The 13,337-nt window shown below is 38.7% G+C and overlaps 1 protein-coding gene across 2 annotated transcripts in view; it reads right to left on the bottom strand.

Moving 5' to 3' along the window:
* The window catches only part of exoc4 (exocyst complex component 4), a 101,753-nt gene that overhangs the window by 88,166 nt on the left and 250 nt on the right, over window positions 1–13,337 (bottom strand). For both annotated transcript variants that reach the window (XM_043236716.1, XM_043236717.1), the window contains exons 2-6: window positions 11,508–11,697; window positions 9,859–10,053; window positions 5,430–5,614; window positions 3,887–3,984; window positions 384–621 (exon numbers count right to left, since the gene is read on the bottom strand). In XM_043236716.1, the coding sequence (XP_043092651.1) occupies window positions 384–621; window positions 3,887–3,984; window positions 5,430–5,614; window positions 9,859–10,053; window positions 11,508–11,697 (906 nt within the window). The remainder of the gene's footprint in view (window positions 1–383; window positions 622–3,886; window positions 3,985–5,429; window positions 5,615–9,858; window positions 10,054–11,507; window positions 11,698–13,337) is intronic.

The following is a 13,337-nucleotide window of genomic DNA, read 5'->3' as shown; positions in this document are numbered from 1 at the left end:
AAACTTGTTTACTTATTTATGATGAACACAGTTTATTTTGAACCAAGGACGTAGTCATACTGAAGCCTCGGCTCTGCTGAGTAGTAAAGAAAAGTCAGAGCCAGAGGATTTCGATATAAACCAAGAAGAGACTGGTTTTCCTTTGCTGTACAGAAAACTTGCTTCCCGTGAGACTAGTATATTCTCACCTGAGATTACACTTTCATTTTCGAGAGAACTATCCCTTTTATTTGAACCTCTTAAATCAAAAATCTTAATTATCATATAGTACTCTGTCAATCAATAAACTAAGAAACATTAGTATGGCTTTTGATTGTTAATATTCCCTGCAGACTATACATTTTAATTGAGGCTACTAGCTCCATATCTCCATGAGCTTTTACCTGGGCTGGTTGTCCTGTGCCAGGTTCTCTCCTCTCTGGTAAGCATGGTCGGCGATCTGAGTGGTGGATCTCTTGAGGATCTGCTTGAGCTCAGGCTCCAGGCGCTCCATGATGGCTTTAATGGTTTCCGGGATCTTCTTGAGTTTGGCAAGAGCTTTAATCAGGATGCCCATGAACTCTGCACTGTTCTCCTCTGGGTCTACGTCCAAGTCCTCTTTCATCTCTTGCAGCTCACGCACTGCACAAACACACACACACACACACACAAACACACACACACACACACACACACACACACACACTCCTTCAAAAACACTACAAAAATATACAATTGCAGCAGCGTGAAAATACTGAACAGTTCACTGAAAAGCTACCGTACACAAATACACGTGCAACCTTGACAGCAAACAGATGGCAGTAAAACTTTATGATAAGGTTTGCTAAGTGTTAAATCATTAAATATTACATAGCTATTAATCAGGTCACTAATATACATTCCAATTTGAATATATGAATAAATATGAATATGTACTAACAATCTGTACTAACAGATTTATAATGATAATGTTATTAAAATTCTAATGATGTTTTCCTCAGAGAGCTTTTACAGGTAAAAAGGTTAATAATGTTCATGTAAAGCAACATTAATATAGAGATAATTAAACACAAATTGTAGAAAAACGTCAGTAGGTTCAATAGGCATTTAAATACTTTTTAAGATATTGTTTACACTGTTTCAGGGCCGTGTTTTCATAATTTCCTAATCATTTCCTCCCTTCTCGTCATGACATCAGCACAATCCTTAAGTAAATCTGCATGACACACCTCTCCATATTCACCTGCTCGATAGAGTGATCGTACAGTGAAGTGCTTATTTTTCTGTCAGCTAATACCCTCAAATCCAATGACTGTTTAAAATGGTCTTAATGTTTATGGCAAGTTAATGGGCTTAGGTTTTTTTTTTCCCCAACTGTAGCTTGCTAAATAATTACTACAATTACCACCGACAAATGATGTGCAAAAGGCCATTAGACAAAATAGGCGACAAAAGGGAAACGTCTTCCGCAGCAGGGGAAATGTTGTCTGATGGCGTCACCCTATCACACATGAAGCGCCGCGACAGCAATAATTGCGAACGTTTCATGTAATGTGAAGAAAACTGCAGCCGGCGCAAGAATTATTGTGTAGTCAGTGTGAATTAGAGGGATTTCTACCTGCTTTAGCAAAATCAGAGCAAATAAGAACAATTAAAGGGTGAGTAATTATCTAAAGTGATAGACAGAGATAGACAGAGAGAGACAGAGAGAGACAGAGAGACAGACAGAGAGACAGACAGAGAGACAGAGAGACAGACAGAGAGACAGATAGACAGAGAGAGAGAGACAGACAGAGAGACAGAGAGACAGACAGACAGAGAGACAGACAGAGAGACAGATAGACAGACAGAGAGACAGACAGACAGACAGAGAGACAGAGACAGAGAGACAGACAGAGAGACAGAGAGACAGACAGAGAGAGAGATAGACAGACAGAGAGACAGATAGACAGAGAGAGAGACAGATAGACAGATAGACAGACAGACAGACAGAGAGACAGACAGAGAGACAGATAGACAGACAGACAGACAGACAGACAGACAGATAGACAGAGAGAGAGACAGATAGACAGACAGACAGACAGAGAGAGAGACAGATAGACAGATAGACAGACAGACAGAGAGACAGATAGATAGATAGATAGATAGATAGATAGATAGATAGATAGATAGATAGATAGATAGATAGATAGATAGATAGATAGATAGATAGATAGATAGATAGATAGATAGATAGACAGGATGTTGGTAGCTGAAGAGATAGATAGATAAATCGATCCTATAAATCAATGGATAGACATATGGACAGACAGACAGACAGACAGACAATGTATGAACAGATAGGACAGATTGCCAGAGAGACAGACACACAGACAGATAGGGTTGTCGATAGTTGAAGAAACAGAGGGATAGATCGTATCAATTCATGAATAGACAGACAGACGGATAGACAGAGAGACAGACCAACTAACGGATAGATGGACAAACAGTCAGGCAGATGGACAGACACACAGACAGACAGGCAGACAGGGTTGTCTATAGTTGTAGTAAGAACTGACAGCATGTCTCAGAGACAGTGTGAGAGAAACAGACAGCTGTGGGTGGGTTGGTGGGTCTGATAAGAGTCTCTGAGCGCGGTGGAGTCGGCCCCACACAGGAGAGCACGGATAACAAGGCCTGCACCCCCGCTGTGCTGACAGCTCTGCATGATTAATAACGTGAAAGAGTATCTCATCTGCACCGGTTAATATGCTTACTGAAACATGATGTACTGAGATCATGAAACCTGAGAGTGCGTGTTCTTTTGTGTGTGTGGACACGCGTCTTTTTTAGAGATGCATGTAAGTGGAAGTGCAAGTCACTGTACAAGTGCAATTGTACAAATAAAAATTGTTATGTCAGTATTAGTGTGCACATTACGACGGTCTGCTCAGTGTACATATAATAGGAGTGCGTGTTCATGCAAATGCTTTCGGTAACACAGAAAACAGTCACAGGTCTTTTCTTGTCTGTGGCAGCCCCAAGTGCCATATTAATAGACACAGTGACACTGGTCAGATGTGTCCTAATGATTTAATTAGCTCTCTGAACACTGGCAGACGAAATGAAGCACCAGGAACTTCAAAATCACCCCTCGCTTTATAACAACCTGGACACACGCTGTTCCCTTCAGTACAGCAGAGACAAATCTATCATTCAAATTATGAGCCACTAAATCAAGCTCTAATTCACTCGCTCTCTTTCTCTGCAAAAAAAAATAACACACCATTTCTCTCTTTCTCTGGCTAATGGTCACTTTATCTTGTCTTTGGTTTTAATTTTACCTTAAAATGTTATCCAATTAACTACTACTTTTCCCTCAATTTACTCCTGATTTGCTGCTTATTAATAGTTAGTAAAACAGTTTTTAAATGTAGATATTTGGGTAGTGTTAGATATGTAGAATGTATATATTTTTAGGTATATTTAGCATTTATTTAAAAAAAAAATGTTTTTGTCCAAAAGAGAAAATATTGCCACATATGTATATAACTTATCTATATAAGTCTAAAAAAAAAAATGTACTAAACTGTGTAAGTTAGATTTTAGTAATAGAATTATATTGTATTCTATATTAAATGTAGTAGGAGATTTATCTATTTATGGTACATTTAAATAAAAGTTAAAATTATATTTAAATGTATATTTAATAGGTTTTGGAAGTTTAAATTAAATTTTAATATATAAATATTATATATTAATATTTTAATATATTAATCTTTTTATACAGTAAATAAATAAAGAAATTTTTTTACATATATTTTTAGTTCTGTTTTTGGTCCAGTCTTTAACCATCAGGGTTGTTTTAGTGTCTATTCATTTGAATTTTTTTTAATTATTTATTTTTTTAATCATTGACGATTCTTACTGCTGGATGTTCCAGGGGTGCTGAACTGTGAGGGTTCTGTGAGCTTGCGTGGAGTGGACAAACCAACATCCAAAACAGATGTATCCTTTGAAGCAGCCCTTAAAAAAAACAACAACAACAAGACACTGTTACTACCTTCTTCAAAATAGCAAGCGTTATTAAAGTTGCAACATCTATTGTTTAAACATTCATAAAAAGAGCAGCCGTGAATGTTTTATGAAAATAACCGAGAACGTTCGTCAAAACCATTGCCATTAAAGCGCCAGGAACGCGAAGAATCAAACAAGGCGGATTGCGAAACGCACGAGAGAGAGAGAGAGAGAGAGAGAGAGGGGAAATGAATAAAAATCCTGCCAGAAAATTGCAGTCGCGTCATGACCCTGACTAATAAATCACTTCTCCTCATGAAAGCGTTGTGCTATAATTACATGGCCGTAAACAGAGCAGCGGAAGAGCGACAAACACGCACGCACAATTCCGAGATCAAAAACACTATTACAAACAACTCCACACTTCAGCCCTGCGGGGTCACCAACCTGCATTAGCTTAATGCGCTACACCGCTGCGCCTTGTCTAATCTATGAGAATTAGCATTGCAGAGGCAGCGGCGGCGGCTCGCGCAGCTCGCTGACGGAGGGGGTCAGCAATCCCCCGGCGACGGTGCGCGCGTGGGCGGCCGTGTCGCCATCGAGAAAAGCAAAAACCTATTATCATTCCTCTCGTCCTCATCTGCGAGGGTGCGAACGACTTATCTCCGTCTGTGCTGAACGCCGGCATCAGAGCCGCGGCGGCCAGGGCCCGTACACGGGGACAGGAAGAGAACAGTCGCAAATCAGCTAATTACACGACACTGGTGAGGAGGAGGCAACAGGGCCGTAGAGGCTTTGTTTACCAACAAGCTAATGATTTAAGACCCTGGCGAACAAAGCCTTCAATAAAGAATTAATATTGCGATTTCCCTTCAAGATAACGTAATCGCCCCGGTTATTAATTAAGTGGAGCAGAACTATGGAGAGATCCAAAAACAGACTTGTGTAACACATTTTCTACATGTCGCCCCTTTGACTAATTAAAGTTTATTTAGAATGTCAAACCAGCTAGGATTTACAGCAGCTCTGGCCCGTATTCAGGCCTGCATTCTTAATTAGTCTGATCAGTTATTCTGTCTGGCATATTCCACACCCTTATTAATGATCAGACAGCAATGACTCATGGGATGTTTGGTTTAAGAAAGCACGTTGCTCTTTTTAAAAAGTACACACGCAGTAATTAGATGAGCTGTGCGCCCTGCCACCAGCAACCTGCGAAGGTAAATTAATCTAAAGCTGAGAAATGACTTTGCCGCTCTGAAGGTAATTGCTTTCAGTTTGCTGCCACAACCTGAATCAAATGTTTTGAGAAAGATTTTTTTTAAAAATATTTTTCACGTTTTGTGGTATTGTTGACCTACGTATCTTTGATCTGAATTGACGCTAGATTTGAATCGAAGCAATAAGGATCTAATGAACACAATTCTCAATACTCATCCGTCACAGTTACTCACTTGCTCTTGTCTTTGTCTTTTCCTCGGTGGCCCACGCGGCTGGTGGACTTGATGTAGAGATGGCGATGGAGCTCGTCGATCAGCACCAGGTGGATGTTGAGCTTCTTGCTGTGGAGCTCCAGTCGCAGGTCGCTGAGACCCTCCACCTGTAGCAGGGGTCCTTCAAGGGACTCCACAGATGAGACCTGCAAACACAACAGCAGACTTAAACTTTACGTCTGCTTTTACGTCTATGTGCAAAAATGTTAAATAATAGATGGAGATGAGTATCAAATATCAAACTCAAAAAATACTTGCTGACATGTAACAGTGCATTGCACTGCATAATATAAAAAAAGCAATAAATTAATAAGTAAATAATTTTTTTTTTTTGCAATTTTCGCTTTTTTTGTCCCATTTCCTCACTGCAATTGTAGTATATGTTTGAGGTCAGCTGCCTTCAAAAGTTAATAATAAAGTTAATTTACAAACATAAATATATTTAAAGTTCATTTTACATTTGCATTTAATAATTTAGCAAACAGTGACTTTACTTTTTTTGCATTTAGATTTTTTTTTTTTAAGTTTAAGTACCAACTTCTTTTTGTTACATTTTTTCTTAAAAATTGTGTCTTTCCCTAAAACCTAGTTTCCTATATTGTTATTTTTTTTTTATTGTTACTATGACTTTATACATTTATAAACATGCTGAAGTATCTAAGTATTTATTAAGGCCACAGTATACTGATTCGAAACCCAAATCCCAATATAGTTTGTTCATTGCTAGTTGCTAAATAAGTGAAGTGTTCCAAGCATATCTATTGTTGTAAAACCTCCTAGACTAGCTGCGCTCCAGGACCACATAATAACATATGTCCCACCTGCCCATCAAAAACCACAGCGATAAAGCACAATAACAACTCTCGTTCATTCGAGGTATTAAAAGAGGGAGAATGCAGCGTGGTGGACAACAGTGGTGCTGAATATTCAGTCTGCTGAGTGTGTGTGGCTCCCCTGCAGAGAGCATAATGAAGTATGCGGCTGCTGGTTGAATGAGGCGTGAGACGGAGCTTATCAGTGAACACAAAGTGAGAAAATGATGCAAAAACCCTAAAACCAAATTAATACGTAAGCTTGCTTTTGCTTTCACACAGAGATTTACAACTTTTTTGTTGTTTAAAAAAAAAATTCTCTAAATAACACAAAATAAATATATTTCTAATAATGAATACAATTCCTAATAATTCATTAATAAATATTTAAAAAAATAATTCCCTAAAAATGTAATACCTTATCGAATCAAAATAAATCCCAATAAAAAAAAAATACATACATACATATACGTGTGTGTGTGTGTGTGTGTGTGTGTGTGTGTGTGTGTGTGTGTGTCTGTGTGGTAGGAACCTAATTTAAAAAACCATCTGGCTCTTTTGCTCTGTTTTGTGTATCTGTTTTTTAATCTCCTCCTCATACACACGTGCAAGGAAATTTTAAAGCTGTAAAATGAAGAACAAATGCAACTTAACATGGAGAACGAGTCCAGGTAGTCCCCTCAGGCTTAGCTTTAATGCTGTCCTGAATCTGTACCGTATCAGCAGCTACTTGCCATGCTGCCGCATTTGCAAACTGAATCTGAAGCAGTTGTGTCTTTGATAAGTTCAATTTCCTCATTTCATTCACCTGACCTGGCTCACATGTCCCAGAGCCTTGATCTTCTATGCAACCTTTCCCTTCTTCCTTCCATCCTTCTTTTAATCTCTCACTCTCTCTCTCTCGCTCTCTCTCTTTTTTCTTGCATTAACTTGTATTTCTAGTCTTTGCTTCTCTTCGCCCTTACCTCTTCTCTCCCTCAGCACTGAACTACCCTGCAGTGGCTACTGCTTGTTTATATTTAGTGAATAAATCAAAACGGCTCTGAATGAATGTGCTTTATTAGAGGGAAGCTAATGGCCTGTTGATAGTGCTCTGGAGGACCATCACTGCACACTTTGTGCATCGCTTTTGACAGACAGAGGAGGGGTCACACAAGTCAAGGAGTTGTTCATGCAAATGAGGGTTGCATGAGCCACAGTGTCTACCAGCAGGATCAGCTGAGCGTGTGTAAGTGTGCCTGTTTACAGGTCTTACTGCCAAACACGGTTCACTCGAGGAGACACTTCAATCTGCAACTGAGACGATAGAAAAGAACAGCAACGGAGAACGAGAGAATTGCAAAAGACAGGAAGAGGACAAGGAAAAGAACAGTTAAGGACATGAAAGGATTGCAAAGAGGAAAGGAGATGAAAGAAATATGGAGAGGGAATAGAATGGTTAAGTGAAGGAAAGAAGAGGATGATGGGAAAAGGAGAGGAAGGGAAAGTAAAGGACGGGATGTGGCACCTAAGGACAGGAAGGGAAGGGAAGGGAAGGGAAGGGAAGGGAAGGAAAGGAAAGGAAAGGAAAGGAAAGGAAAGGAAAGGAAAGGAAAGGAAAGGAAAGGAAAGGAAAGGAAAGGAAAGGAAAGGAAAGGAAAGGGAAAGTGCCAATTCAACAGATGTGAGGTAATGAATGACAGCTCATCTGAAAAGCAGACACTAGGGAGGTTAACCAGAGTGACAGGTATGAGATTTACAAATGTGTGTCTGGAGGGGGGGGTAACGTGTGTTCATGTAACTAACAGACAAATGTGAGGGAGAGTGTTTTCAGACGAGAGTTGCAAATTGAAACACGGTGTACAGCGTAATCTCTGCTGGCAGTCCCAACACTCCTCATCAGATTTAACACAGTCACACACACAGGAGGAGAAGGACACCTGAGGGACCTGAGAAAGCAGGAAGAAGGAAGCTTGTCATCTCTGACCACAGCTGATTTCCCCTGTTGAGAGGAAACAGCGTGATCAAATACCTGATAAAAAGATCTTTAAAAAAAAAAAAAAAAAAACCCTGGAGCTTCACATTCTTATTTTTGATGATGTTTTTAGGCCCATGAGCTTTAGTTAATGCAGTGAGAAACAAACTCCTGACTAGACTTGCATAACTGAATAAGTCACTTTTTATGTTAGTGCACATTCTCTTGACACACCACGCCACTCTCCACCATACTGGTCTCTAAACTACCAATCATTTTTACAATTCTAATTTGTAACAGGTTTGAAATAGATTTTTTTTTGATACAATGTAAAGGTCTTAACTGTCATGCGTTGCTAGTTATAAAATAAAAGTATTAAAAATAAAGGGGGGGCCTTGGTTCATCATGTGACTTGCTCATCACCACCTGCTTTTGGTGGTTGTCAGTGTATCAGTACTTTGATAGGTTGGTATATTAACATTATATCAGTGTAAATCTAAGTTAAAACAGTTGTTACCGTATTTTTCCAGCAACCACAGCTGCCAGTTTTTCACTGTAAATTTCACCGATTTATTTTTTTTTTTACAATGTATATAATATACCCTTACTCCTTTAATACAATACAACGTGAATACCCCACATTTCTGACCCAATGCCATGGTGTAGTGAGTGTTACTACAGTAAACCCCTGGCAAATGATGCCGATGTATAGATTGAAAGCCTTCTGACTCATTGCGCACAGTTTCTCCTCTTTAGTTTTAAGCTAGTTTAAATCAGAGTCATTTGTGTTCATCTCACAGCGCTGTTTAGTGTTTGCATGACCAAGTAAACTCATCTGCTTTAGTAAGCGTGGCACTTTGAACTGTGATCTGAGCGGATAAATGGTCCATGTGGAGCGATTCAAATGAGTCGCAATGTTTCATTCTGCTTTATGGGAATTCATACTGTTTCATCAAGGAAGGTTATATAGTGATAATTACTGTTATTGAATTATCACTCAGCACTGCTAATACACATGCAATGAAATGAGTTAGTTTAAATTAAAACGCTCTATTTATTTTGAGAGTTTTTATGCACGCACAAGAGGTCGAGCTGAAACAAAAACATGTAGCATGTACTTGCCACGAATAATAATAAATACAAACCCGATTCCAAAAAAGTTGGGACACTGTACAAATCGTGAATAAAAAAGGAATGCAATAATTTACAAATCTCATAAACTTATATTTTATTCACAATCATATCAAATGTTAGAAAGTGAGACATTTTGAAATGACAAATGACAAATGCCAAATGCCAAATGCTGGCTCATTTTGGACTTCAAAGTTGGGACAGGTAGCGGTAAGAGGCTGGAAAAGTTAAATGTACATATAAGGAACAGCTGGAGGATGCAGATTGCAGATTGTTATAAAACAAAGAGGGGATTCCACAACTTTTTTGAGATGTGCTGATGCCATGAAATTTAAAATCAACTAATTTTTCCCTTAAAATGATACATTTTCTTCCACAACTTCCACATCATTGCATTCTGTTTTTATTCACAATTTGTACAGCGTCCCAACTTTTTTTTTGAATCGGCTTTGTAAAAAATTTCCCCTAACAACACATTCAAACACACACTTACCAGCATATCAGTGGCGTGCAGGTAGTGCTTGCTGGCCATAGATGCCTCCAGCTTCTGAGGGACCTGTTTGATGTTCTCAATCTCATCCAGCAAGCTGAGGACATGCTTGTGCTCGACACCTTCAATCCACAGCTTCCTCAGTTCATCTCGCTTACAGTGGAGGAGCATCTTACAAGACAACAGGTTCTCCTTGACCTGAGCAGAGAGCAGCCCACACACACCATGTCAGGAGAAGGAGAAAGTTCACACTTGATAACACGAGCATCCGCTTTGCAGTTTTTCACAGCTTCACGGCTCAGCTTTTTTCTTCGCATAATTATTTTCAAGCGTGTCAGCAGCAGGGGAGAAGATGATAAACAAACATTTTGCCGTAGATTAAAACCCAAGCTTAGTGGCTAATTTACAAGGATATTATTTCAGACATCGAAGACAATTACTAGTGATTCCTAATGATTCTTTTATGATGGCTCACCATGTTTTGGGGGAGGGGGGGGGTAGTAATTAGTTCATTTTAATGTTCTTAAAAGCGCTTACAAAACATGCAGAAACGTGAGCAAATCCCAAAGCTGGATAAACAAACAGCAAAATTAATGAACACTGTTGTGTTTTATTGGCTGTGCTGGGTTTATGTTTTCCGTTTTCCCACTTTCACACAAATTGAGACACACAGGGAAACGTTTTTTTTGGGGTGCTTGACTCAAACACATCTTTCAAGAGAGCGATAAACAAACTCGGTCACCTGTGTCTTTAAATAATAATGAGTAAAAATTGTGATTGTGGGTCCCTGGACACTTTTCATCAAATACTTCAGCAGCATGAAGACAGAAATACTAAAAAAGGTTCTTTGCAGCAAGTTTGAATGTGTGTGTGTGTGTGTGTGTGTGTGTGTGTGTGTGAGAGAAGCCTGACACCTCCATCATTACAGAAGCCTGAGGGACGACCCATCAGACCGCATGGCTGAGAGCGACGTTTATACAAAAAAAAAAGCAAAAAAAAAAAAGCTGTTGATTTGTTTTTAATTTCCCTTTTTGCGTCAAACTGCTACCGCATGTTGTTTTCCCTCTAATTATCTCTCATAAATCATTCCCTGGGTATTATAGCCAGTATTATATCAGGCTGCATGCAGCTTGTGTGTGTTTACGTATTGCTGGGTTATCACAGAACTATGTGGGCTACAAAGAAAAGCAGCAGTTGCATTTCATCTTCGCCAGCTGCTGACCAGAAAAAAAACCCCTATGCTATGAAGAAGTTATTTCAATCAGCCGTAAACAAACAGACTGACAGCATGAAGATGTATTGCTGAGCAATTGGCAGCTACGTGACAGTGTTATTAAAACGCACAACTTAGTCATTGTTCGTCTACCTTAAATCACGGTTTTTAACCATGCAACCTTAAGGTTAAAAATCAACGCTTTTCTTCAGCAAGGTTGCTTTAAATTAAAAAAGTGGCTTTAAAGATATTTATACTGTTACCAAGAATTCCTATTTCTAATAAATGATGCCTTTTATCAAATGTAAAAATGTCCCATAGTATAGCCTGACATTGACAACAAAATGAAAACTTAGTCTATATCATGTTTTTTTAATGTTCAGCAAACCAATAATATAATATAACTTAACAATACGATATAACACAATGCGTTCCACACCTGTTTGATCTTGTTGCGAGAGCTGGTGATTCTCTCAGTGATGCTCTGGTAGGTTCGGATGGCTGTGGTGAGCTCTGTGTAGTGCTGAACGATCAACTCATCCAGATCACGATCACACTTCTCATAGGCCTCCTCCAGGCGGCCCTTCTCCGTCTCTCGGTCCTGCACATCCTCACTGCTGGACAGCGTCCTGACCAAAAGATAGTATATATGCTGTATCAAACTGTACCAAACCTTACATTCTCCGAAACATACTAATAATAGATACAGCTAATAATAATAATATTAAACATTTTATAAATTTAATTACATTACATCATCACACATTATATTTGCCTGGTCATTAATGAAAAATTCACTTATTCTTTTAGTTAGTTAATTATTTATTTTTTAAGAAAGTTTTTTCATTTTAGGATTTTTTTTTATAATATTACCATTTTATTTACATGAGCAAGCACAATATTTCTTATTGTATATAAAACGTATACAACCAACACAACATGATTCGATAAAAAAAAAAAGATACTTTTTTTGGAAGTAGGAACATGTTTGAAAGCCCATGACATTTTTCTGGCATATTGGCTTTGACCTTCTTGCCATTTCTCACACTGAAAAATTGTGATTGATTGCAGTACGCTTAAATCTTCCAGAGCCAAGGCTGCACTCAATCTAAACTCATCCTGTCATCATTATGTAGCAAACTTTCAGACAGAAGTAGTTGGATTTTTGTCCATCACAACACAATTTTACAACAATCCATCATCAGAAGCCCACCCACTCGAGGAGACCCGCCGGAGCCGGCGCCAATCCAACAATGTCCCAGGACGCAGACAGCCAGACATCACATCTCGGCTCTCAAAGTCTGTCCTGACTCATTTCCACAGCGGTGTGGCTTTAAATCAGAGTAAAGGAAGGCAGCACAATTTCCCAAAAGAGCTCATTACATTCATTCCGGTCTCTGGAGCTCAGAAAGATATAGAAAGAACGTCTGAGAGCCAGTATTCAATAGGAAAAAGTCCCTTCAAGCTCGCAGTGAAGCACAGATCATGTAGATATAGCTTCGGCCCATAGACTCCCTCTTTTTTGACCTTACTCGATTGCCCGTAGGACATCATAATGGAAACAGCTGATGGGTAAAAAGGAGATAAAAGAGCCGTAAAGCAGAATGATGGATTTCTGACAGCTTATCAGCTCAGCTCAGCTCAATTGAAGAAAATAGGTTTAATCTATGTTAAGTCAAGGTTTGATGCTGTGAATGTAATATTTGGGTAAAAGTTTATTACAGCTCAAACAGATATTATCTAAAGTCATGAATATGCGATCAATAAGGCAGTAATTTTACAAAGCTATACTGAGTTCTGGCTGCCATTTATAATCACAAAAATTAGCCTCAAGGTCACAAAAGTCTACAGTACGTACAAGAACCTCCTGTCATCAATTCAGCTTCCATAAAAATAAAAAATTAAAAAAAATTATCATACAGTTACAGTATGCATAATACATATACACTATATTTTCCACTGCACTTGATTTTATATATGTTGCACTTTTTCATTTTTGCACTTGCATGTTGTGATCATGTTGTTTAAGCGTTGACAACAAACACAAATAATCAGAATGCGACTGTGATGTTAAAATAGTGCTGTCAGTTCCCTTAGGTAAACTCAGTCCTGTCAAAACATGAGCACTTTCCATTAAAGTCCGTATTGAAGTACGCCTGCAAACTCTGTCATTCAGCAGGCCTTACATAAAAATTAAAAAATGCTGTCAATGCAACATGAGAGTTCTTAAGATGTAGTTGTTACACAAATCATGCGTGTATAATTACAA

The sequence above is a fragment of the Puntigrus tetrazona genome, chromosome 4 (genome assembly GCF_018831695.1).
Source record: "Puntigrus tetrazona isolate hp1 chromosome 4, ASM1883169v1, whole genome shotgun sequence".
Taxonomy (NCBI): domain Eukaryota; kingdom Metazoa; phylum Chordata; class Actinopteri; order Cypriniformes; family Cyprinidae; genus Puntigrus; species Puntigrus tetrazona.
This window is presented reverse-complemented; position numbering and strand designations above follow the sequence as displayed.